Consider the following 27499-nt stretch of genomic DNA (forward strand, 5'->3'; position numbering starts at 1 on the left):
TGACGGTAATGAATGCAACCTTGAGAAAAGAATACAGGCACCTCTACATAGGTACCCCGATCGCCCACATGGAAGACTTGGTTGACGCCAGTGATTCCTTCAACCTTTCTGATGCTTCTGAACCTGTCTTTATGAACTGACATTCCTAATTTGATTTCGACGTCAACCCGAGCCTCCCGAAGCACAAGTAACACCAACTTAACAATTTGCTCCTGCGATTCAAGAACTGCTTCTCGTCATCTTTAGGAATTCGACAGAACCTAGTCACGAAACATTGTATCATAAGAGAATAAAGCGCCTGACCACTTCACCAGAACCCTTATGGAGTTTCGATGTGACAATACGAAGCCGTGAAGAAGCAAATGCCGAAACGCTATGCCACGGCATAATCCAGCCGTCCGAGTCCCTGGGCGCCCCCCGTGGTGTTGGTGAAGACGAAGGACGAAACCCTACGCTTTGGCGTCAACTACAGTCGCCTAAAAAGTCTCAAACAATGACGTGTATCCAGTTACATGAATACAGGACGCCCTTGATCGACTTCCCAACCGTCTTTTTGCGTTGATGGACCTCAAAGCAGGCTGCTGGCAAAATGTGGTTAAACAAAGAGACAATAAAAAAGACTGCATTTATAACACTAGATGGCCTATTCGAGTTCAAAGTCATGCGTTGCTGTTTTTGCTCGGCTCCAGCTCCCTTCTAACACAGTATGGATACAGTACTGGCCAGTTTTAAGTGGCCGACTTGCTTCTGTTCGTGGGCGGCATGGTGTTTTTTCCCAAACTTTGATGAGCACCCCGGTGCCCTGAAGCTGTACTGCAAGCAAATAAGAACTCCCGACTCGTCCTGAAGCCGGCAAAATCCCCTTCGCATACAAGGAGCTCTTGTTCATGGGGCGCATCATCAGCAAGTTTAAAGTTCACCCTGGCCAGCAGAAAACAGCTTCAATCACTGCCTTCTCACCACCCACCGACAAAAAGATTGTGTGTGAATTTCTTGGCCTGTGTGCGTAAAACCGGCGATTTGTCAAATACTTTGCCCGCATGCCGAGCATCTCGCTAACCTTACCAGGACCAACGTGTACTTCAAGTGGTTAACATCACAGGAGGAAACATTTCAGGTACTAAAACGGTGCCTGTACATGCTTCTGTTACTAGCGTATTTTTTTATAAATTCGCGAAGACAAAAATCTACAGCAACGCAAGCACTGCAGGACTCGTGGCTGTTGCTTTGCAGAGGACTAACGGACTAGATCAGTTATGTTAACCGGTCATTATCAAAGACAGAAGCCACCTACTCCACAAGAGAAAACGAGTATCTTGCCATCATCTAGGCTACATCAAGTTTCCTCCCCTACGTTTCGGGCGAGCCCATCAAAGTTGTGAGCGACCACGCCTTGTGTTTACTGGCTAACTTCAAAGACACCTCTGTTCACTTCACACGGTAGAGCCAAAGACGTCAGCAATTTGAGATTACAGTCTTTTAGAAGCCTGAAAAAAAACACTTTGACGCTGACTGCCTGTTTCGTGCTTCTTCAAACCACCACCGAAGGACGACTATGAAGAATGCTTCTTGGGAACTTTAGTGCCGACAACTTCGCCGAGCAACAACTACCTGACCCGGAACTCAGGAGCCTTGTGAAATACCTCAAGGGTAACAGCGCCACATGTCCGAATGTTCTCAAGGGAGGGCTGATGTCATTCTCCCTGCTAACGCAATATCCTGAACACGAACTTCTCACCTCTTCGAGCGTGGTGAGACCAGAAGTCCTCCAGGAAATACACCCCAACCCGACGGCTCGGTGTTTTTTGTACGCTTGAAAGAATACAGGACAAGTACTACTGGCCACGATTTGTCGCCTACGTCACTCGTTACGTCAGGACATATGCCGACAATGTCAGCGACGAAAACATCACCTAGAGTCAATTACGGACAAAGAAATAAGTACACGTGCTACAATTCCAGAGTGAAATTGATATTTGCATATGTTTTGAAGGCTGTCTATTGAGCTGTCACCAAGATAGCAGCCTTTGTTGGAATAAGTAATGAGCAGAGCGGACTGGGTTTGCTTCTCTTGTTCGTTTTTGATGTGCTGCGAAAATAACGGAGGTTTTGGGAACTCCGGGTGTACTTTGCACTTACCCGCTATGTGTGTTAGGTAACTACGTAGGAAGCAAGAAACAGTATAACTTGTTGAGGAATTATCACACAGCCTTTTTCATGTCGTGTATAGGCTAAATAGGCCCAAATAAGGGGCACATGTATTCTACAACTGTCACTTCAGATGTACCATCAAAAATTCAGTGTACTAAACATCCTGCAGACAGTCACCCGGGTGCTTCGAAGAGCTAGCGCCAGCACGATTCTTCCTTTTAAGCGCTTCTTCCTTTTAAGTTTTCTAAACAGGCAGTATATAGTTAAACAAGACGGAAATTCATGCGGCATGATTTCATGCGGTAACTGGACTGGAATTTCTGCGGCAAATGGATTGGAAGAGTGATATAGAGTGGAATCAACGAATTTTCTGCAGTTTTTAAAATACTGCGAAAACGATCACAATGTTTAAGTACGCTATTGTTCATAGCACAATTTGTATTTATACCTCGTAGCTTTATTTACGTGTTAAATTAAAGGCTAATTCTAGAGTGTTATAATATTGACATTCATTGTTTATATATGTAGATATAAGGATTTGTTGGGACCTTTTTACTTCATTTAGTTTATACTATATTTTATTGTCAATGAATACTCGTTGCGCCCCTCCATATGTCCGCAAAAAAAGACAGCTTTTGTTATCGTTTACACTGGAGTATTTTCTAAATTTAGATTTTTATTACGCTGAGTAGAGCATAACGATCTCTTGAACTAACCCAAAAGTTTATGTCCAGGAACACTCAGAAATGTCGGTGGAGTTGGTTGCCAAAAGACTGCGCAGAAATGCTTAGTTAAATCATAAGCCACTCCTCAGCAAGAGCTTTTGTCGCATCCTAAAAGCAGCGAAGAAAAACAGCTGGCTGCAGAACGTGCATGAGGCTGAAAGCAAAAATTATGTAAACTCTAATCGCAATGACTCTAATTGGTTACATTTCACCGGTAGATTGACAGTGTCCGATATCTCGGTGTTTTGTCACCTTGAGCTTTTTGATCCAAGTGGTTAGTGCGAGCTCAGTTCGGTGACTGTCAAATGCTACTTTATTAGTCATCTTTGCAGAGGTCGCTGTCGAACGTTGGTATCTTGACGCCACACTTTTCTTCATACTTGTCCAAGCAGTTTTGTGGCACGTTGTGGGCGACCCTACGTTGCAGCCACATCATGCAATCTGTAAAAAGTGACAAGCAATGATTGGTTTGGAAAAACGATTAGAAGAAGTGATTAAACATGGATCGTAATGACTGAACAAAAGCAAAAAGGAAAAGCTGCTTGGATAGATTGCAAAATGGTCATTCCATGCCAATTGTCCCAGCCGATTTGGTGACCATCTCAAGTGTATATCAAAAAAACTTGTGCTGATTTACTGCATTGAAAACAGTGAACTGGTGGAACATTTCTGAGAGCGAAAAATTCTTGGTCACGTGGCTGCCTTTAAACTTCCCAGAATTTCATTCGGATGTTGTTCGTGAAAACATTTATTAAAAAAATTACCACTTCTTTCTACACCAAACTTCGTCTACATGTGAAGTAAATGTTTTTGTTTAAGAAGCTTGAAGTTCTATAATATTAGTGCGTTTTTTCTGGCACACACGCCTCGAAGAATTTAGCCTAAATGTGTTATTGTCGCATTTTTTCTTCAATTAAATACTGCTTTTTCTATGAATATCTGGGTAGTGAATACCTACTCCACAAAAAGTCTATTCTGATAAAAAATATTTTTATAGCTTTGCAGCTGCTAAATCTTACGAAAAAATCACAAATTTCAAAAAAATTGTCATTTTGGTCTATTTTCACACGCAATTGGCACCACGTGGTAGTCCAAATAGAAATCCCCTTTATACTTCGAATAAAATCAAATAAACAATTCCTTTCAAAGAGTGAATCCTATTATTACATTTTTTGTAATGAAGAAAATAAATTTTCTCAATAGTGACATTATTAACGATTTTATAAAATTTCCGAATTGACCTCGTAAAGTTTAGCAGCTTGAGAGGTATTGAATGCTTTTTCCTGCAATTATTGCTTTTTTGGTGTAAGTATTCACTAACATTTTCATACAAAGTGCAGTATTGCAATAGGAAAAATACAAACGTAACACATTTTTGGCTAAATTCTTCAGTTATGTGCCAAGAAAATCACACTAATGTTACTGAGTTTCAAGCAACTTACATAAAAACCTTTAATTAATGTGTACGCAAATTGTGGTATAGAAACGAGCAGTACTTTCGAAATAAATTTTGTTAACAAACACAAAAATGACATTCCGGGAAGTTCACAAGGCAGCCTCGTAACCATATTTTTTCCTCTTGGAAATATTCTACGATTTCACTGTTTTTCATGCAGCGAATTGTCAAGATTTTTACAAAAAACAGATGTGAGACGGTCGCCAAAATGTTGGAAATGTTTGGCATGGAATTACTTTGTAAAGAATTCGGCCGTTCGAAGAATAAATTAACTCGAAACTTCTTGCTTTGGTTTTGTTCTTCATTACACTCCTTTCACTACAATTCTTACAGGCTGTATATCTTCGAAATTGATGTCTTCATACAGTATATGTGCAATATGCGAGTGATTAGCATTGAGTCTGTATATCTGGATTTCGAGGTGATGGGCTACACTGTGTTAGTGACGAACGAATGTGACGCGATGGCGAAGATGGTTTGACAAATAGAACGAAGATGATTAGACGAATATGATGCGCTAGTCAAGACTTGAATAATGTCAAAATCATCTCACGTATGTCGTCGACCACTTCCCGTTAAACAGTGGCACATACTCGCGGGCAGGCATGCGCCACTGCCTAGTGGGTATCGGCCACAGGTGAGTCAAACTTAGTATCTGGACAGGAACGGTGACAACACACATGGGTATTTTTAATGCATAAGCGTTAAGAAAATAGCTTACGTTGGCAGAGTTCACCCCCCCCCCTCTTCCACCTGACGAACGCATACAATAAATAACATGGTCTCAGCAGAAATCTAGCACAATCTATCTGCGTACAATCGAATATTTACCACAGAGCCACGCCAGATCTCGGAACTACTTTTTGAATTGACCGTATTGTTTTGACACCCCAATATCGCTTGTAATGCTGCGGGGCTATCAAATTTCATAAGCATTACATACGTACTCAAGCGTTGGGCTAACGTCCTTTGTAGTTACGGGGCATTTGCTAAAATTGATTTATGTTGCCGTGTCCCGGGCTGCCAGTTCTTCGTTGCACGATGTGATGCGTCGTTCATCGGCGGCGATGTCCACACACCCACTGCGTATGCTCGTGCCTCGCGTATCGTGCCGCTTGCTTGCGTCCCTTGATGGTCTCGTGCCAACAGTTTGCTCCCCCCCCCCCTCTTTCGTCTTGCAAGGCTCACGCAGGCAGCGTCCGCTAGTAAAAAACGCCGGTTCGAGCTGCAAAACCGTTTACTGGCCACCCACTGGATGGCACATCAGCGGTCCATCACTCGTTTGCTTCTCTTTCATTCAATAAATCAGGATAATACAGACAGAGTAATAATTAGGCATTCACGAATCATAACTAATTACGCAACCTTCACCTGATCTCCTTACAACTTTGCGACGAATTTACTCGAGTTTTTTTTTCCGTGGGAAGATGCGGGTGTCGTTTTTTTTTTTACATGTATAGCAAAGCTCTGTGTGACTTCCTTGCTCGGATATTGGCCGGGAACAAAATGGCGTGTAAAAGAACAATTTGCAGTGTATTGTGTGCACCCCTTTATGGATAGAAAGAGGCAGGAGTCAGGCACATTCGGAAAGTGTCGATGAGAAATTCATATTTATGGGTAAGTGCTGTAGCGGCTGTTCCGAAAAGTGGACATGTTCTGTTTGGTTGCATCCCGAAAAAAAAATTGCCCTTGTCGACACGTCAGCTCCAGCACAGCGTCTCTTAACGATTTTCTTTTGTTTATACAACACTGCCGTGCCACCGTGGTCTAGTGGCTAAGGTACTCGGCTGCTAACCTACAGGTAGCGGGAGTATATCCCGGCTTGGTGGCGCTAGCCACCGCCCGATCTAAAGGGTACAGCCATATCTATCCATCCATCCATCCTTCGACAGCTGAATTCCCGATGAATGCGAAAATGCTCAAAACACGCGTGCTCTAGATTCGGCTGCATGTTAAAGAACACCAGGTGGTCGAAATTTTCGAAGCCTCTCACTATAGCCTCTCTCATAATCATATGGTGGTTTTGGGATGTTAAGCCACACATATCAATGAATTGAATGAACAAGTGTTTCAGCCCATGCTGCCATCACCTATCACGATGGTCGATGCTTATTTTTTTCGAATGCCGCGATAGTCGCCGGCTACACTTCCCACGTCTATGTATCGTGACTCTATGTATTGTGATGTACATATCATGCTATCGCTTTTATCAGCAAATGCTCATCGCTCATTGGGCTCGCTATAGGACGACGAATGCGTGTCAATCACTCTGAAAACAAAACTACAGCTGAAGGTAATGCCACGAAGAGGTATAGACTAGTTGGGGGGTGTAGAACTTGAGCAACTTAGCAAGCGCAGTGGAACAATCTCAAAAGAAATACGTAAACTAGCGGCCGGCCTGTTTACGTCTCTCTTTCTTTTGTGTTGTTTTCGGTGCGCTTGCCAAGATGATGAAGTGCTACTGAAGGAGCGCCAAGGTGCATGAAAGTTCCATAAGGCGGTAGCCCAACATGAAGCCACTAGCGCAGAACGTGCAGCCGCAGGTGATGCCGATGCAATTATTACGTCTCCACAACAGTCGAAGAGTTGTTAGTTTTTTTTTTATGATGGCGAAATCCTTACATGCCTCAGCAAATCTGGAAGGTGACGGGCTTTGCGCGTCATCCTCCACATGAGTGATGCTAAAATCATCATCGATGACGCCACCATAAAAAGACATCATGACTACAGAATGTGCCGATAGCTGTTACGTCGTTGGTGACAGCAGAGTGTTAAAGTCTGTGGATTCAGATGGTGGAGTCATCACACCCTTGCTTGATCAAAGGTGGGCCGATGTTGGAGTCAGTGCAAGGCTGCGTCGGCTGAAAGAAGCTTTCATACGGTAGGGGGGAACGCATCGACTCAGAAGGGGAGTCTTCATTTTTGACTAATCTCCGTGAATGCACCAGGAACCCCGGGAGTTTTAAAAGAAATAATTCTGCGAAAGAATTCCACCTCATCAATAGTTCAATAAAATATACCTCGAGAGGCAAGTTCGCAGTATTAAGTTTTTCTATAAAGAAAAGAGCGTTGTAGCTAGACAAACAGTCTGCTTCCAATGGTCAGTGCTCAGAAAATACGGGTGTCGGAAAAAGTTCGTCATGTTTCTGGCTTTCCAATCAAAGTCTTCATAATTAAGCCTAAAGTAAACGTAATATGAAACTAGAGTTGTGGTACTTGCACTGTTACTACTGGTACTGTACTTAACGCGCGAAAATAATGAGGAAAAAAGTCATTTCATGTCTTACGATTGTGTCCACTGTAAGGAACAATGACGACTATGCAGTTCTGGTAGTCGGTGTAGTAGCAGTATGCAGTAAAAGGGTGAGTTCGATCTGAAAAATAAAGTTAAAAATCAGCAGTTTTTTTTTCGAACACGAAAAGAAAGTGGAAACTTAGCGGTAGTTTTGAATTTGCATATGCATTTCTGGTACTTTACATAAAATATATACTGGAATCAAGTTGAATATTTTTGTTTTCATAAGTTTTTATTACCTAACATAACTCCTAGCTTCGGTTATTTTATTTTAAATTTCTACGCTTGCATGTGTATCAGAGTAGTACGGTTATTTTTTATGCTTTCTTCACGAATGAATCGCTACAAAAAAAACCCGTGCAGCCGAATTTTATGAACAGCATTGTTAGTGATATATATTAAAATATACAAAATATTACAAGCCATCTAAGTGCGTAGACCAGTAGCTTAAGGCTGATTTGACCAATCAGCCACGTCAGAATCGCGCTGGTGGTGAAAAGATCTCCTAATTTCTTCTCATGAAATGTGTCATATACAAAGGGCACCTTTTTGTACGCCTAGTTCTTGCTGTACTGCTTTGTTCAACCATTGTTAATGAATGAACAAGAATTTGAAGAATTTCCCGACGCTTGTATGAGAAGGCGGGAGCACAGTGTTGTTTTTTTGGTCTCATCGTTGAAATATGACGGTGCTATGAAATCTTACGGGCATAAGTGTCAGTATTGGTTAGTACTTTCGATTATACTAGGAGATGATTCGCATCATGTAGAGAAGCATAAAGGTTATATTAAGCCACATCATTTCAAACTTATGCAAATGTATTGAGAAAGCCTCACCTTGTGAGCATCTTGCCAAAACAGAAACAAATTGTCATGCACTCTCTCATTTTTCGTTCTCAGCTTTCATTTCATAATCATCAAATGTGTTCGAGTTTTATTAGGAGTGGCAGGACTTCAAAACTTTTTGGATATATTCTCACGACGCCACGAACTTCAATCGTAATACATAAACTCACGATCAATGCACAATAGTAATAGGAAAAGAGACTGCTTCCCTTTTAAATGAAGTTTCTGTGACACCACTTCTGAGCTACAAATATGCGTGAACGTGACCGGATCCTTCAGTTGACTCAGACTTCCCCATTGGCCTAATTGAATAATTTTTAAATGGTAATATTTATTAAGCCTACTCTAAGATAAAACGCATTAGGGCCAAGTAAGGGCTCACTTGATTATTCGTTTGTGGGCATTCGGAGAAGAAAGGATCCTGGCAATTTCATTTTTTTCTACGGTCTTACAAAAATTGTCTTCTCCGCCACAAGCTACGAGGTAGAAAGTGATTATGGGTATTACTATGCCCGTTGTGTGGGCACTGTTCAGAGAGCATCTTCAGAGAGCATCTTCAGAGAGCACTATCAAAAATTGGATTCAGAAAATAACCCACCATCGTCGACGTAGAAGGTGACCTGGTCAATTTCCTTTCCTTTCTCAACGTCGAAGCTTACATTTTGCCTGGAAAATCAAATTTAATTAATAATTCACTTTGTACAATCAACTTCAATAATTAGCGAACTATAGAAGAAAGCAATAGAAACACAACTAACACAGTCAAATGGAAGTACCTAAGTAAGGGTCGTAGCTTTTATGGCATATAATCACAACGCTCAGACAAAAATACCTAAGAAGAACAAGATGATTGTTTTTCATTTGCTACTAATAACATGCTCGTCGCTTATAACACACTGTCACAACACTGTCACAGCTCGGCGAATTGATTTGTGTGGTCTTCGAGCTGACATAATCTGCATGCCCACGTCCCCGAAAATATTGCTAACATAACACAGGGGAACGGAAGTCTGAGCACACAATGCGGGCAGCTCAGAATTACAACTTTTACCTTCTAGTAACTTACAAGGTAGTTGCACTGCCCCATTACCTGCTGATTTTGACACATTTTTTTCACAAATAGATACGATATGTGTCCATCGGCCCTACCATGCTGAATGCGCCAGTTTTTGTCGTACATCGAGGTCAAGCAGCATTGAGCTCGGTCAGTACTGGCAGGGTAACTACCTGGGAACACCCAGTGCTGATAACATTTTCGTTGGCCCCGCCGCATTGGCTAAGGTACTCGGCTATTTACCCGCAGGTCGAGGGATCGAATCCCCGTGGTGATGACTTCATTTTCGATGGAGGCAAAAGTGCTGTAGGCCCGTGTTCTCAGATTTCGGTGCACGTCAAGAACCCCCAGTTGTCTAATCTTCCGAAGCCTTCCACTACGGCGTCTTTTATAATCATAAGGTGGTTCTGGGACCTTAAACCCTACATATCATTCAATCAATCAATCAATCAAACAATAAATCAATCAATAAATAAAAAACGTTATGTTCGCATGAAACGCAACGGCAAAGTTTGCCATCTGCATCTCTGCAAGCAGATTAGGAAAGCATGGCGGTGGCAGTGATGTTTCTGAATTTTTTCGTACAAACCTGTCGTATAGAATAATACCTGAGTTTAAGGTCGTAAATAGTTGCTATGAGCGTATAATGATAGAGTGTGCTGATGTGTCATTTTTGTTGTTTATCACTTTGCTTCTGGTTCAATAGAAAGCTTTTTTTCAAATTTTCACCGAGTAACTACTGTACAGATATTTGGATTTTCGCCTGCAAACTGTTTTAGTGGGTGAATTTAATTTTATAGGTTGCTAGATAATCCAGGCTTTGTATGCCAGAATGAAATTATCGACGCTGATGACTCTGTGAATGTAATCAACACACAAACCAGAATAACAGCTACATCTGAAACAACATTAGACTTATTGGGATAGTCAGGGTGAACAGTGGAAGTGCCTCAAACAAGCTGACCAGCGTTTTGGTAGGAGGACCTCTCTTTGTCAAAGGCACGTTGTCATTCTTGGCATGTTAGTATTATGGGAGTCTTTAGTGACGGAATCTCCTGGTGGTAGCACATGTCCCTGTTGGCAATTGCTGCTGGAAAATAAAAAAAACAAAACTCTAAAGCAGAAGAGTGCACTCCTCGCTTCACTTCAAGTTAGGGGGTAGTGATTCCAAATGTTCTCGGGGGATGGGGAAAAAGAATAAGGGGGTCACCATTAAGTAATACGCCAAGGATGACAAGGTGCTTTTGACAAAGATAGGTCCTCCTATCGAGACGTCGGCCAGCCTGTCTGAGGCGCTTCCACTGTTTACCACGACTATCCCACTTCCTGCTTCTATCTGTCGGCTCCCATCTAGATTTTGGATTAACATTACACGTATGTATCTCCAGCTTCGGTTTTGTGGATAATGAAACAGGTGCGATTACTGTCGACATTAGCGATCATTTTCCAGTATAGTGCTCCTTACCTGGCAATCGTGTGGCCTGAAATAAGGATGACGATAGATAGATAGATAGATAGATAGATAGATAGATAGATAGATAGATAGATAAATAGATAGATAGATAGATAGATAGATAGATAGATAGATAGATAGATAGATAGATAGATAGATAGATAGATAGATAGATAGATAGATAGATAGATAGATAGATAGATAGATAGATAGATAGATAGATAGATAGATAGATAGATAGATATGTGGGGTTCAACGTCCCAGAACCACCATATGATTATGAGAGACGCCGTAGTAAATGGCTCCGGAAGGTTCGACCACCTGGGTTTATTTAACGTGCACCCAAATCTGAGCACACGGGCCTACAGCATTTTCACCTGCATCGGAAACGCCCGTGGCAGCTGCATATGATCCCGCGACCTGTGGGTCAGCAAGCGAGTACCTTAGCCACTAGACCACCGCGGTGGGGCAACAAGGTTGAAGTGTGACTCAAGAGTTACACCATCCATATTATAGGACTATTTAGGAACCTAATCACTGAAATTCACGGAAGCCCAATTATTGAAGAAACTGATCCTAATAAATCTTACAACAATTTTGTGGAGTACTTGGTCCATTTATAAGAAATGCTTTTTCCTTAGGCGCCACAGAAAATTAAAGAATTTGAAAGCCATGGGTGGCAGGGGAATTGTACAACAAAATTAAATTAAAACACAACCTATTTCAAACATTTTTATCCTTCAGAGATGCAAACGACCTACGCAGTTATAAAAAAATTCGTAAGAATATGTACAATGAATTTAAGATAGCTAAGACAAATTACAATATCAATAAATTTACCGCTCATTGAAGAGATGCACGCTTCCTGTGCGATACAATAAATGAGCTGGTTGACAAAAGAGAGGTATAGAGAAGGATCAAGTTCAGAAAACTCGGTATGAGTAAATCAGAAATTGCTGACACTTTTAACAAACACTTTCTTACAATTGAGCAGTTTAGAGCGAACAGCACAGAAACATATTTCGAGAATCGTAAAGCCACAGATTGATAATTCAGTGTTTTTCTCTATTCTACTGACCAACACAGCATGGAAAAATTATTCATGTCAATAAAAGATCAATGCGATTGCGCTTCTCATGACAATTAGCTTAAGCCGTTAAAGGCTATTAGTCACATTATCACTATTCCTCTGAGTGCGCACATTCATAACTTGATGCTACCGTCTGTACTTTTTCCCGATCAAATGGAACTTGCTAAAGTTACTACAATATATAAAGAAGGTTCGTTTGGTGGTCTAAACAAATACAGACCTATCTCAGAACTTTCTGTATCCGTGAAAATGGCTGAGGGTAATATAAATAAGACATACACGGGTTTTGTAAGAGCAAACAATGTTATTGCAAAAGAACGCAATGGTTTCCGCGAAAATAAACCTACTGAATCTGCGTTACTCCTTAATAAACAATACATTCTAGAGAAGATTGAAAACAAAATCGGCACATAAGGAATGTTTCTTGATTTCAGTAAGCCACTTGAGAGCATACAACACGATCTACTTTTACGTAAACTTCCGTACTCCTGTAATTGTGGTACCACAGTCCAACTGATACAAAGTTAGCTGTAATCGACGAAAGCAATATACAACTCTAAACATTATACGCTTACAAGTCGAACTCATTGCGTATAGTGACCCTCAATGATCCGTCCATCATCAGGGATCAGTTCTATTGCTGTTGTTCATTAAGATATTGTAAATATTGAGGTATATTAAAAATAATTTTGTATACAAATCATACAAACGTATTCTTTGCAGGATCAGACGTATGCAAAATATATAAGGAAGTCAACATATGAATGAACTAGAGAAAGTTATGAATACACGTAATCAAACTTCAACTGAACATCTCTGAAACAGAATACATGTACTTCAAACCGAAAGGGGTAACATGCATTCCATGCGCACAAATTTACTTTCAGGGCGTGGAGATTCCGCGAACAACAAAAATGAAATTCCTAGATATTCTATTTGAAGAACAACTTTATTTGACCCCCACATAGACACAATAAAAATGATGCTTCAGAAGAATCGGCATTTTAAATAGGCTAAGATACTTCACTCGAACAAATATCAAGCGACAAAATTACTATGCTTTTGTATACTCTGATTACCGTACCGTTCCTTAGCGTGGTTAACAACGACTGTCATAAACCTTAATTCTCTTTAGTGCTGCAAAAGCGCGCAATACGTGCAATATCTAGCACTGCACTCCATAAAGTACTCGATCATGTTTCGAAAGCTACATAATATTGCCCATCAATCAGTAATACAGACACATGCTATGTTTAGAGGTACAACATCAGTTTAAGGTAAATATATCTCCATTCTTGGATACATATTATGTTAAACAAACATCATATGAATTATGTAGGAGCTTAATATGGAGACCTATATCACACACAACTTCGGAGACCAACTATCAAGCTGACGCATACCAAGCATCCTAAATCAAGAACTTCAATCAAGCTTCATTTATTGCAAGATTAAACATCAGTAGCTTCATTAAAAATATCAAGAGAACTCCTAACAGTAGAAAATTATGATTCTTTTGATCCTTCAAATGTGGTGACCATATATGTCTTGTATTCATTTCCAGCTTGTTTTTAAGCCAGTGATAGTTTATTACTTTACAGTAATCGATTGTACTTTTTTAATAAACTGATTTTTGATTACTCACTGTTACTTTTCCCCGCATTCTAGTAAATGTTGATAAAGTTTCTGTGTAGTTCACTCGCAAATGCAGCGAGAAGCTATATTTATTACCTTTCTTTTTGTTCTAAGTTCATTTTGAGTTCGGTGTATTGATACAACTTTAAGACAACTCTGTTTATACTCTCTTTCACTTATATCATATTTTTTTCGATCCTGTAACCACTCCATATAATGATGATGTACAAGTGCATTCTGTAACACAAATGCTTGTTGTTGTGTTCATGTTCTTGCGGGCATGGTGGCACGACCTAGTGAGGCGTTTATTCAACCTTTAGTCGGGACCCCCAAGGCAAATTTTATCAATTTTGCCTTGAATAAACTGAAACGAAGTGTAATAAAATCATTGTGCAAGGAAATCACGTGTGCGTTTTATATGGTTCTCTGTCTACACGACTATTTAGACTCTGTATATTACAAAGACCATCGCACTACATTCCTTAGTTGAAGTGGGCGCATCCTATTTTGAAATGCTCGGTGGTCAAAACCGTGCTGTTCAGGAAGCATGCTCACAAATATGTGAACAGAAGGAATGAATGTGCTAAGAGTGAGCAGGTAATCTCGGATTGTATACTTCTGCTACAGGGCAGAAGAGCCATGTGCAATCTTATGCACCTAACTTCATACAAGATAAACTCTCTTCGAAAACAAAACAACACGTGTTTAGTAAGCTCTGGAGCCGCACTTACGTCGCTCGCTACAGGGACCAGGTCACCAAGGCAACAGTTAGCAAATCGCAGAGGGATACTCAAAGATACGCTTTGAAATATGAAACCTGAAGTTAGTATTTATAATCACCACTAGCATGCTTTTGTTTTTCATTGCAGTGGTTTGATTCCTCATCTTGGCGCTATCCATGTGTTGTGCTTGTGTGCGCATATTTGGTTCTTCTGAATGCTCTATATCAGACATAACGCCATCTTGCCCACCTCTTCTTTTTTTTCTGGCTAATTAGGTACCTCCATGTGACAATTTTCACGTGCTTCTGTTTCAGTTGTTTGCACCAATCAATAATACAAAATATGACATTCGTATTGTAATGAAAGTCTGGCACACATGAATGCCCGAATTTCTAAGTGAGAGCGAAAGTGTAAATAGGTGAAAATTAAAACGTGCTACACTAAACTGGTGAAAGCACATTAATAGTTGACTCCGTAACATCAAAAATGTTATGTCATAGGTAGCGGAAGGCAATACAAACGTGGCCTTCTTTGCTCAGCATAAAACGAATATGCATGCCAGTGGTCGTTATTATTGTAACGTGTGAATACTATGCCGTTGCGCAACCTTAATTTTACAGAAAATTAGCTTCCTCAAGGGCCAGAAACGACGCAATTCTGTTTTATTTTAAGGTATCCTGAAAAGGAAGCGACTTTCTTCTGCCTATCGATAACAATACGATCACATCAATGACACGCAAGCAATCGCAAAAACCACAAAGATTGTAGGCCCAGGCAACATAACCTAATATATGTCAATTATGGTGCATTAAAGGTGTACACATTGAGTCCCAACACTACTACAGATTTGCCGTGCTCACTCGCGTTGCACAGGCACAAGTAAGCACCATGAAGTTTCTCCTGAAGTTGTAACGGTGCCAGCTCTGTTTTAATGAGAACTGGCAGACAATCATGCCACTCAAGTATAGGGTATTGTATGAGAAGTCATTATGTAATTGCGACGAGAAAATTGAACAAAAGATAACTTACCGTGGGTAGGGACCGAACTTCGATCTTCCAATAACGTGAACGATGCTCTAAGAACTGAGCTACCCCGGCGGCGATCACCCCGTTCACTTCATGATGCATGTATGTGCACTGAAACGTTGGAGTTCTCAATAGTATTATGCATAACGAAAAAAAAAACCCCTAAATTTACCTTTCTTTTTTTATTCATGGCAAGAGTCTCATTCTGGCTGACTTAATGCCTTCAGGTGGTGTGCAAACTATCATTGGTTAGCTGTGAGCTCGTAATAAGATCCCGTGCTACGTGAAGCCAACTGGCAAAAAATTAGTGTTCCACACTCGCCCTATTGGCAACAGGTGGTGCTTACTGACACTCCCACGTTTAAATGCACATGCCTACCCCATGAAGTGAACTGGGTGAAAACCGCAGTGGTAGTTCAGTTGCTATAGCATCGGAGGCGTTTTTCGAAGGTCACCCCACAGCAAGTTATCTCTTCGTCCACATTTCAGTTTTTACAACTACACTACAATTACTTTTATTGCTATCCCCTTTTCTTTGAGCCAATTGCTTGTCAGTTCTTATTGTTATTCCGTCTAACAAAGAAATACCAGCCCTTAGGTTTACCCCAGCACTGTTTTAGTTTCCCAAGCTTATTCGACAGCCTCTCAATATTTGCCCCGATTTTATTTTCCTCTGATGCATCCCGATGCGTAGCAGACTTATCTGTAAAAAAATAATTTAGGAGTTTGCTTCCACGAGGCCACTATCTATAGAAAGCCTTTGTTGGTTCTCGGAAGTACTAATGACAATCCGTTGTTTTTTTTGTTTTTTTCACGCTGCTCGCAAAACCAAGCTTGTCAATATGTTTTCGTGCATTCACTTAGCAACTAACACACTCTCGGTGGCCATTATTGAAGCTGAAAATGTTTATTCTTCATTTTCAGGTACACTGTGCGCAGCAGTGCCTTGGCAACCATGGTATCCATGGAGAATCTTCAATAGTTTTATCACCAGAAAGGAGAACAAGTTTGAAAAATTGCCATAAAAAAGAGAGCAGCTTACTTCACTATGCCATGGTCATCTTTCAGGTGCCAAATGTAGGTTGCTTCCTTTGCTTGACGATCGAAGCGAGTTCGTGTAGCGCTCAGGCACTTGAAGGGTGAGTTGTTGCTGTCCTTGTAGATGCTGACAGGTCGCGAAAACGCCTCGATCACCTGAGCGAAAAAGTAAGCATTTTATTATCGATATGCAAAAACATATATTTTATGAAAGGGCACACACAAGAGCGCAGCAGGTAGCCTGAAACCTGGCATGTGATTCGGCATCACGGCGAGATGTGAAAGGCGAAGTGAACAAAACAGCCAGAGAACAAGGGACAGGACAGGTCCCTGCTGAACAGATACCACTCTGCATATCCTACCTTTGTGCTACCTGGGGCTCTTTTCTGCTGCTGGTGTATGCACTCTATGCATCCCCTAATGAGAGTGACCGAGGAATACATTTATGAGTGTGATTGCGAAAATTTCGAGCGGGGTTTCATTTCATTAGAACCAAGAGCTACTTCTCTGTTTTTACCTCAAGACTAGCCCCTTTTGGTCCACGGGGCTTTCAACATACAGCACAGCTTTATAGCTCTTGAATAGGCGAAGAAACGAAGATGTGCCGACGCTAGAGAGTGGACGTTCTAGCACCGCGGAAATTTTTAGAGGGGAGCAGTTTCTTGCAATACCGGCAACCCTCCTCCTACCTTTGTTTCTTCTCACTTCACCAGCAACACGTTGCGGTGGTATAAGCAAAAGTTCGTGTTTACTATGCGTGCTGGCATAACCTCGAATAGCACAGTGCAACCCTTTTACGTGACAACACTACTTCACTTGGTCTGATAAAGTTTCGTCATTTCTCTGTGACGTATGCGTTGTTAAAAAAATGGTAACCTGCCTCACTGACTGAGCTTTGCAAATATTGGTGAAACAGCGAGTTTGTGTCAACATATTGCCGCACAGACTGCTTTCACTAAGGTTCCAACAAAACGGACAGGCCTCGGCCACAAGACGTTTATCACATGAAACACTGCAGCATAAGAGAACTGCAGCATAAGTTGAACGCTTTAGCAGACTTTTTTATTTATTTCACTATACTCGGTTATGCACAAGTTCGCCCATAATAAAAGCAGTGTTTGCGTGACCCCCATGCAATACGTAACAACAATGCTATTTCATGCACCTTTTCTTTGCACTAAAACAGTTTAGCCATCATTAGTAGTGTTTAATCACTCTTCGTGACCTTCAGTCAGTTGAGATGCTGCAAACTTCAATTTTTATATAGTGTTTTGTGAACCAGAGGTGAGTAGCAACGCTTTGCCAATTGTTCTTGCACATCATCTCACTGGAACTGCCTGAAACATGTCAGCTAGATTTACTATAGACAGTTTCTTCCCTTGTAGTTGTTTGGAGGTGAGTAGTTGGCACTTATCCGCCAAGAGATGTGTTACACTTCACAGAGATGCAGCGCGACCTTAAGGAGCTGCCCTATTACGAGCTCAAACGTTTTATTTCGGTGCCACAGGGATTGGTAATGTGCAAGGGCATTGTACCTTTGCATTAAGCCATGTTCCAGTGGCGATGTAGAAGTGTCTGCTTATTTGTCTTAGCAAGGGGGGACGGACGTGAAAGGCCGTCACTATCTTTGTGGATTTAGATGAAAGGGAGGCGCGAAAAAGAAAGCTCTCAACACTGTGACCACACTTTTTTGTTTTGAGAAGTTTTTTTTCAGCAATGTAATTAATGCTGAGAACTTACTGCGGTCATCACCTAAAGCAGCCAAAGTACGTAGGTAGAGGGCAAATGCAACCACAGCCATAGACCCCACCGCCTGGCCTACCCTGCTACATCTGTTCCGTCTGCTGCGAGGTATACTGTTGTTCGATCACCAAAACCACATCGTTTGGGGAATGGGCCTGATTTGGTGGAGACAGGGGTGTCTGCACTCGCTGTTATATTGCAGAGCGAAACTCTGCGACGCCAAGACAGAAGACACTGTGTCTGGCCCACTCTTTCTTTTTAAATGTGCAAGACATGATGCCGTTAAGGATATGTCGCACCCTTTCATAAATTCCCCTATTGCAACATTTATTAGGGTAATCCACCTTCTCAAAAGAGATGGCATCGCAGAATTGATTTATGCCTACACTTTACCACTTTCATATTGGAAGCTCCATGACAGACGAGGTGTGTGACACGATACTGATGCAATACTTTTTTGCAGACTAGTTGGTTCATACTTGAAAAAAATTGAATTGCTGCACAAACTTGAATTGAATTGCTGTACAAGTTTGTGCAGCAATTTTCTTTAACGATACTGATGCTACGTTATTTTGAGACATGGACGTTAAGGAGGACCGTTTTAGACAGTTACGCGTTTCTAAGTGACGGTCTAATTATGGGAGATGCCGTATGAGAGGGCTGCGGAAGTTTTGTATATCTAAGGTTCATTAACTAACTTGGTAAATATTTTCTTAGAATCAAACCTGTGAAGCAGACTTTGTCTGAACGTTGCTAGCAATGACCATATTTCATAATGTCAGGATTTTTTGTCTCAGCCATATGATGATGAATTAGATACAGTTAAAAACCCGTATTATAAATCTGCCCTCATATTTTTCATCATTACACATAAAAAAAGTCTCAGTGCAGAAAACTCCTATGTCGTGATACCGTATACGTCCTGTAAACAGAACCATTAGTGTTCTTTCGTTGTGAAATGCATTGTGGATTGCAAGGGCCTTTTTTTTTCAGTATTACTCTTGAAGTATATTATACGGATTAGTTTACGAACAAGCCATAATATATTTATGATGTATCCTATATGTGTATGAGTAGTTCACTTTCCCAATATTTCCAGAAATTTCTTGTGCAATATTCTTTGTGTACTGTGAGGCTGAAAGAGCTTGTAGTACCGATAATAACTAATTTACCTTCAAGGTTCAATAAAAGGATGTTTTCTTATTGCTTTTGAATGAAATAATGCTCTCATAAAAAAAACCACACCATATGTCATTCGCTAGGTTAACATTTATTTTATAATGCATGTTCAAACTGAATCAAGCCTATATTTTTGAAGTTCTCGGTCAAAGTATGATGCTCTTTAAATGAGGCATTACGCAGATTGCATGAAAGTAACTTATTGTGCATTGTGCAGTACCGACTCAGTATCGGCAATAATATATATATAAATATATATATATATATATATATATATATATATATATATATATATATATATATATATATATATCTGTACAATAATATTGCTGATACTGTGTCGATGCTGCCCGTAAATTACTTTCATGCGATCTGCGCGATGCCTGATTATAGGGGCGTCATATTATGATGTTTAAAAGGTGAACGAAATATCATGCGGTTTTTCTCGTAATATATATATATATATATATATATATATATATATATATATATATATATATATATATATATATATATATATATATATATATATATATATATATATATATATATATATATATATATATATATATATATATATATATATATATATATATATATATATATACAAAAATCCCGCATGGTGATGGTCGTGTGACACCCAGAAACCTGACACATATCCAGTTGAAAAATGATTGAATTTTTAACAGGACTTGTACGCAATTTGAACAGCTTTGAATATAACAATCAGCACTAACTTCAAGTCAGCCACAGAGTAAAGGGTACAAAAGTGGCCCCAAATATACGCTAACATATTCATAAAACATATATATAGTACAATTTTGTTTCATTGCGTGATATCACATTTTATCTATAGGCAGTACCTCGACAATATTTTTCTTATATGAAAGCATTCGGAGAACTATATTCAAATTCACACTGTCATTTAACCAAGCAAATACCAGCATTTATTTTACACACTCCTCATCAAACACTGAAATAATCTTCCTAATTTAGTTGTTCAAATAGTGGACGGTGTGCTGGTATCTAGCATATACATAAAACATAAGGGCACCAATACCTGCACTTCAAAAGCTGCCATTCACGACACTGCAAAACCACCATTCTCTGTTGCCAAGCAGAGAGATTCAGATGAATACGCTTCCGCACTTTGGACTTCTATAAAAATAGCACACGTATGCGCGAGGCACTCTTTCATCAAGAATACCCCCAACTGTCATCAATGAGACCCTTAAAAAGCAGAAAATTTGAACCCCAGACTTTTCTAAACCACAAGGAAAATGCAGACCAGCGCCACAATCAAACTTTGCTATTAACTTTCACGACCAACCCACTGAACATTAAAATTGTCCTAAGAAAACACTAACATAATAGAACAGAACGTGCGATAACCAAAATTTTCGCTTCTCCTCCTTGTGTGGTATGCAGGCGGCCCGAAAGTATAAAAGATCATTTAATAAAGTAAAAAAAGAGACAGATCCCACGCACAGTGGGAATCGATGATATGCAAAGCATGAATAAGAAAGGTTTATATGTCCCTTTCGAATCAGTACAACGTTATGAGGTGGAAGTAAATGATACCGTACATGACTTCCTTCTCAAGATTATCATATTTAGACGTGTCGCCGGCCTTAGTCATCTATTCACGTCACGTGATACCAAATTTAGTATATGTGGAGCTAGCGAAACGACCTCGAGCACGCTAATAGCGTGGTATGTTGTCATGTTCTTACATAACACGCGTGTCAGGATTATCATGTTTGCATCAGTCATATATTTCGTCAAACATTGACGTAACGTAACACCGATTTCGCTATATGTGGAGCTAGCCCAACGGTCGCGAGTGCATTATGAAGGGCCCAATATACTCCAATGTAGCATTGACGCGCGCGCACGCTGGGCACAGCGACGCTTCGTTAATGAAACGCGAGCACTCTATACTCTGACGCCAGGAGCGACCAACATCTGTCGGCGTGGCGCGACGGCAACCGGCGTGAAATTCGTGCCGATGCGTTACCCAGACAACACTGCGTCTCCCTCTTTTTATGACGGAGGGATGCCGGATGAACTGAAACGTGCATGCGTCATAGCGCCGCAGCGTGGTACACGCCTGCGTGTATATGAAAAAACCGGTGCCTGGCATCGTAACGCCGGCATGACGCGATCAAATCAACGCCAGCGAGCACGCGCACCGCGTCACGTCAAAATGTATTGGCGCTTTGACTGTGGCGAGTAGTCATTTTCCGACATGACACGCATCTCATGATTATCATGTTTGCACCAGTCACGTACCTTCGTCATTCATTGACGTCACGTAATACCGAATTCGGCATATGCAAAGCTACCGAGACGGCCACGAGCGCATCTTAAGTGTGGCATGTTATATGGCACGCATGTCGTTATTAGGTTTGGATGTGTCACTTACCTATGTCGTCCATTCGCGTCACGTATTAACAAGCTTGTACATGTGAAGCTAGCGAAACGGCCGAGAGCGCATCATGATCGTAGCATGTCGTCATGTTGTTACATAACACGCATCTCATGTTTATCATGTTTGTACCAGTATCACACATTCGTCACCCATTCACGTCCCGTAATACCAAATTTGGCATAAATGAATGTAGTGATATGGCTGCCAGGGCATCATTAGCCTGTCTGGTAGTCATGTTGTTACATGACACGCATCTCATGTTTATCATGTTTGTACCAGTATCATACATTCGTCACCCATTCACGTCCCGTAATACCAAATTTGGTATAAATGAATGTAGTGATATGGCTGCCAGGGCATCATTAGCCTGTCTGGTAGTCATGTTGTTACATGACATGCATCTAATAATTATCATGTTTGCACCAGTCACATACCTTCGTCACCCATTCAGGTACTGTAATATCAAACTTGGTATAAGGGACGCTAGCAAAACCGCCGCGAGCGCATCATGAGCATGGCATGTAGCCATGTTACATGACACGCATGTCGTGATTTTCATGTTAGAGCCTGTCACTTGTGTTCGCCATGCAATCATGTGATATCATACCAGTTTGGCAACATGGCATGTGAGCGGAGCTATCGCGAGAGCTGCGGGACCATGAATTGTAAATCATGAATTGATTGATTGATTTGTCGGGTTAAACGTCCCAAAACGACCATACGATTATGAGAGACACCATAGTGGAGGGCTCCGGAAATTACGACAACCTGGGGTTCTTTAACGTGCACCTAAATCTGAGCACACGGGCCTACAATATTTCCGCCTCCATCGGAAATGCAGCTGCCGCAGCCGGGATTCGATCCCGTGATCTGCGGGTCAGCAGCCGAGTACCTTAGCCACTAAACCCCCACGGCGGGGCGAAATGCAAATCATGACATTCTTGATATACATATCAAGATTTTCATGTCATTACTAGTCAAATATGTTCTTCATACACTCATGTTATGCCGTGCCAAATTTGGTATAGATACAACTATCGAAGCGGCCAGGAGAGCTAAATGTAGTAGGCGGCTAGATAGATAGATAGATAGATAGATAGATAGATAGATAGATAGATAGATAGATAGATAGATAGATAGATAGATAGATAGATAGATAGATAGATAGATAGATAGATAGATAGATAGATAGATAGATAGATAGATAGATAGATAGGTAGATAGATAGATAGATAGATAGATAGGTAGATAGATAGATAGGTAGATAGATAGTACGCTCAAAGTCGCCGAAGTTGGCCGAGAAATGCTCCACATTTAAAATAGGCATAAAACCTCAAACCGTGAGTCGCCCTTGCGGAAAAAGCAGATGTAAAGTACGCAAGCACATGCGAACAACGGCAGGGGCGGAAAGCACCCACTTGGATTTTAGGCACAGGGTAAGTGGTGCACAAGACTGTGACTCAGACAACTTCATATACCTTCTGCAATGTGGGGTATGTAACAGGCAATACGTAGGCCAAAGAGACACTTCGTTTAGAATTAGATTCAACAATCATCGAACGCATATACGTTCCCTGCCAAGCCTTTTACTTTCAACCCACAGCAAATTGAAAAATCACATTTTTGATGACGTGAGGGTTACTCTATTTGAAAACAATTTTTGAACAGTCAGAGAACGGGAACAACAGGAATCTTACTTTACCTACAATTTAAACAGAATAAAAAACTGAATAAATGAACGCTCAGGCACCCTGTCAGCGTTACGATAATTAAACAACTCAAACGCCGCTTTCTAATTAGTCCTCTGCCCATAGCATCCTGTTGCGACAGTAATATTACCACCTGACAGAGCTGTAAGCGCATGAATCTAACAGTATAGAATTGTTTTGCCGCTTCGAGCACAGCCAGAACACACAGATATGTGACCTCGAATGTCGTACAGTCTTTTATTTTTTTTTTCTTTTTTGTTTTTATGCATCTTTCCTTTCCTTTCACTGGCAGCAGCCAATGCATACAAACATTATCGATGGCGGTGTCACAATGCCGGCTTTTTTATACCTTGTGGCACCACTGATATGCACTCGAAGCACTTTATATTTCCCCCACCGATTCGCCGTAAACTTCAAAGGCCGATAAGCCGCCAGCGGATCGCACCGGAAGCCGAAATACTAAACGTGGGTCGTCACAATTTGCACTTGGGGAAAGTGGGGGTGCGTGGGGTGTGTTTTATGGTCAATGGTGGCACGGCTTGTTTGCAATGTTCACGTTCGTCTTATATATATATATATATATATATATATATATATATATATATATATATATATATATATATATATATATATATATATATATATATATATATATATATATATATATATATATATACACGCACAGGAGACGGGGCATGTGCAGCGCTTGTCATTGATACCAGTTCGTCCTTGATTATCTCTCGCAGGTTGGGAGGAGGTGTGTGGACAGACGCAACGGTAGGGTTGCCTGGAATAAGGCCGTGAAGTTCTTCTCTTACAATTGTGCGGATAAGGGCCCGCAATTCTTGCTCTTTGGCAAAGCGAGCATCGCAGGAGGCGTGTGGAAGGCGCATGGAATGAAGCGCGTCCAGGCGTTGGCATGTAGTGATGACGTCCCGGACGGTAGTCGGATTCTGAATCACGAGAGCATTGAAGGCCACACAATTGATGCCTTTAAGTAGATGTCGGACGCGATCGGCCTCCGTCATGTCATTTTGTGCGCGGCGACAGAGAGCCAGAATATCTTCAATGTAGGACGTATACGATTCGTCGTCCCCTTGAATGCGGGTTGCGAGCTTCTGTTTCGCTACTACTGAACATCCTGCAGACGTGCCAAATACCTGACGGAGATGCCCCGTGAAGGCCGACCAATTGGAGAAGTCGCTCTCGTGGTTGTAATACCAGGTTTTAGCGACGCCATCGAGGTAAAAAGGAACGTAGCGCAGTTTGTGCGCCTCGTCCCAATAATTACAAACGCTGGTTCGATCATAACTGTCGAGCCATTCTTCGACGTCTTCGTTGCGAAGGCCGGAAAATACCGGAGGGTCTCGATGAGAGGTACTCACGGTGTAGTGAAGCCTAAGTGGCTGAGAAGGAGCGGTTGCAGCAGTGGTCGGGTTGGGTTCTGCCATTGCTGTTGCTTGAGGGCACAACCGTCGACCAGACCGGAGCTCCAGGGGTGACGGGTAGAGCAGGAGGACGTGGGAACCAAAGCACGCTCCACCACTTATGAGACCACGTCCGGTACGGCAGCAACCAGGTTATCCTTCTTTAATCCAGACGCACGAGCCAGAGACCCAGCCCGCGTGACATACGATGATGATCACTACAATGGCTTGGTTATACAGATGAAGATGAAGTACATAGTCAGCGCTCACACTATTTTCCGATGAAGTACATAATCAGCGCTCACAATATATATATATATATATATTTATTTATATATATATATATATATATATATATATATAAAGGGGGCAAAAAGAGAGGAGAGAAAATTAAGAAAAAAGAGGAAGCGGGTGGCAGGGAAAGGGAAAGGGGGAGACCACTTCTTGGTTTCATTGCCTTTTTTGTTTTGTTTCTTTCTCACTCTCTTTTTTGCATACCCTCTCCCATTTAAGATTGTATAAAACTGAGCACCGACAAACTGTACGTTCAATGCTGTTGAAGGCCAGACTCTGGCTGAAGTGTCGAAATAAACGCGATGTTGTGACTGCTTACGGAGGATCTACTTGAATATATATATATATATATATATATGTATATATATATATATTTATATATATATTTATATATATATATATATATATTTATATATAAAGTTAATGCGGGTATATTGAAAAGGCATTATTTTGTGCTATTTGGATACAAATGTATATATATATATGTATATGTATATATATATATATATATTAGTTTGTTTATATATACCACTTTTTGGGGCATTCTATGAAAAAAGTAAAAGAAGTTTTGTTTTGTGCTTGTTGCAAGACGCATGTAGAAATACGACGATTTGAATTTTCCTGAGCAGCAAGGCTTATCATTTTTATAAGCTTAATCTCTATCAAAATAATCAAGCTGACCAAGTGGCTTCAGCTGAGCGAGACCTTGCACCTGACAGGTTTCCTGGAATGTAGAATTGTATGGTTCCGCCTCAAACATCTTGCTTGACCACACTACCGGACTTCCTATGAATATCCTCGTGTGGGTCTTTGTTTTACCTGCCACTCACTGCTTAAGCGATGTTTCATAGCACAAAATAATGCCTTTTCAATCTACCCGCATTAACTTTAAACGTACGAGAATGCGTATCCAGGAATTTTCCCAACGTTTCAAAATGACTCACTGTGATCGAAACAAAAAAAATGATAGAATAAATCTCGGTTACTAACTAGAGAACTGACTTATTCTGGAAACCTTTTCAAAGTGTACTTTGCTATTCAGTCCAAATAGCCGTTCATCTTCTAGAGAAACAACGAAAAGCACTACTTTGTTTTAAAGACAACGCTCTACTTTCAAAAACTACTTGTTATACACATGTCCATGCGAGTACATTTTAAAAAGCAAAAGAAAGACACCGTTTACCTTCGATATGTCCGCACAGCTATCTGTTTTTTTTTCCACACGTTTTGTTGATGCGAAACGCTTCGTATATACCTTTACTTCTTAAGCAAATGGAGCACGTACACCGAAATAATCATGCTCTATAATATATTGTTCGTTTTCGTGGCGCCGTCTGCGTAATGCGGCTGAGAATCGCTTCAGTCGTCCAACCTTTTATATGGTCCTGAAGATGTATCAGAGCGCATGCTTTGGTGATGAACAATCTGTGATATCAAAGCCTACGGACGAAGCACTCCAAAAAAGTAAGGACTTTTCCGGTATCATTCACTGCTTTCAACTGCTTTTAATGGGCTATCACTCACCAAATGCGCTACGTATTGTATACAGAAATGCATAAGGAAAAGTCATTTTGCCTCTTGTTCTAAGTTACAGTAGGTGCTCGCAAAGACACGCATTGTAAGCACCATCGTTAAAAAGCAGCGCACAAAAAATCTATACATAGGACCTAAGAGCTCACAAAACTTCATCTTATGTGTTGTCTTTTTGCACGTATTTTCATAATGAAGTTCAACCAACTGGCTCAGTTCCTACGCCGCTTGTGAGCATGTTAGGTTTTGTAAAGGTCAATTCTATAAAATGTACCGCTGCCGTTTTTTTTTCATGCCAGCCCGAAATATATTATGTTCTAATATTTTGCTTGTTTAGGTGAATCAAAGATTAATTCACAGTTTTCATCTTAGAAGATAATTTGTTAACTTCCGGAGGCATATTTTCTGGCGCCACATATGCACAAAAATTCAATGTGCGATTATAAATTCTGACATTAACAAGTACGACTCACGCAGGTAAGCGAAATAAGTATGCTCGTTGCGAAATAGTTACCGGAGAAGAAATCAGCTTAACTTACCCGAAACGCGTCCGTTCTTTCTCCCCGATTGGCAGCAATGATGGCACCGACCTGCACGGCCAGCACCACGCATGTGCACACGTGCCACAAGCCCATCTTGTTCGATGAAGGTCTTCTCGGGGTCCTCGCTCTGTCAGGAAGGACGCAATACCGGGCG

General features: G+C 40.9%; 1 protein-coding gene across 2 annotated transcripts; it reads right to left on the reverse strand.

The window, feature by feature from the left end:
* Positions 1–3021: 3021 nt before the first annotated feature.
* LOC119185975 (uncharacterized) lies at positions 3022–27499 on the reverse strand. Of its 2 annotated transcripts, none has more exons than XM_075865287.1 (5): positions 27343–27499; positions 16495–16646; positions 9071–9138; positions 7620–7706; positions 3022–3317 (listed from the first exon to the last, which is right to left on the reverse strand). In XM_075865287.1, exons 1-5 carry the CDS (start codon positions 27436–27438, stop codon positions 3193–3195), a joined length of 528 nt encoding a protein of 175 aa, XP_075721402.1. In that variant the 5' UTR covers positions 27439–27499; the 3' UTR covers positions 3022–3192. The 2 variants fall into 2 exon arrangements, with proteins under 2 accessions (XP_075721402.1, XP_075721403.1); XM_075865288.1 differs by lacking the exon at positions 27343–27499 and adding an exon at positions 24938–25145.

Source organism: Rhipicephalus microplus, chromosome 6, assembly GCF_043290135.1.
Source record: "Rhipicephalus microplus isolate Deutch F79 chromosome 6, USDA_Rmic, whole genome shotgun sequence".
Lineage (NCBI taxonomy): Eukaryota > Metazoa > Arthropoda > Arachnida > Ixodida > Ixodidae > Rhipicephalus > Rhipicephalus microplus.

Coding starts and splice junctions, on each gene's coding strand:
- LOC119185975 (XM_075865287.1), bottom strand. CDS start 27,438: ATGGGCTTGTGGCACGTGTGCACATGCGTGGTGCTGGCCGTGCAGGTC. Junction 9,139..16,494: donor GATGACCATGGCATAGTGAA/GTAAGCTGCTCT, acceptor TTGATTTTCCAG/GCAAAATGTAAGCTTCGACG. Junction 3,318..7,619: donor TCCTTACAGTGGACACAATC/GTAAGACATGAA, acceptor CACTTTTTACAG/ATTGCATGATGTGGCTGCAA.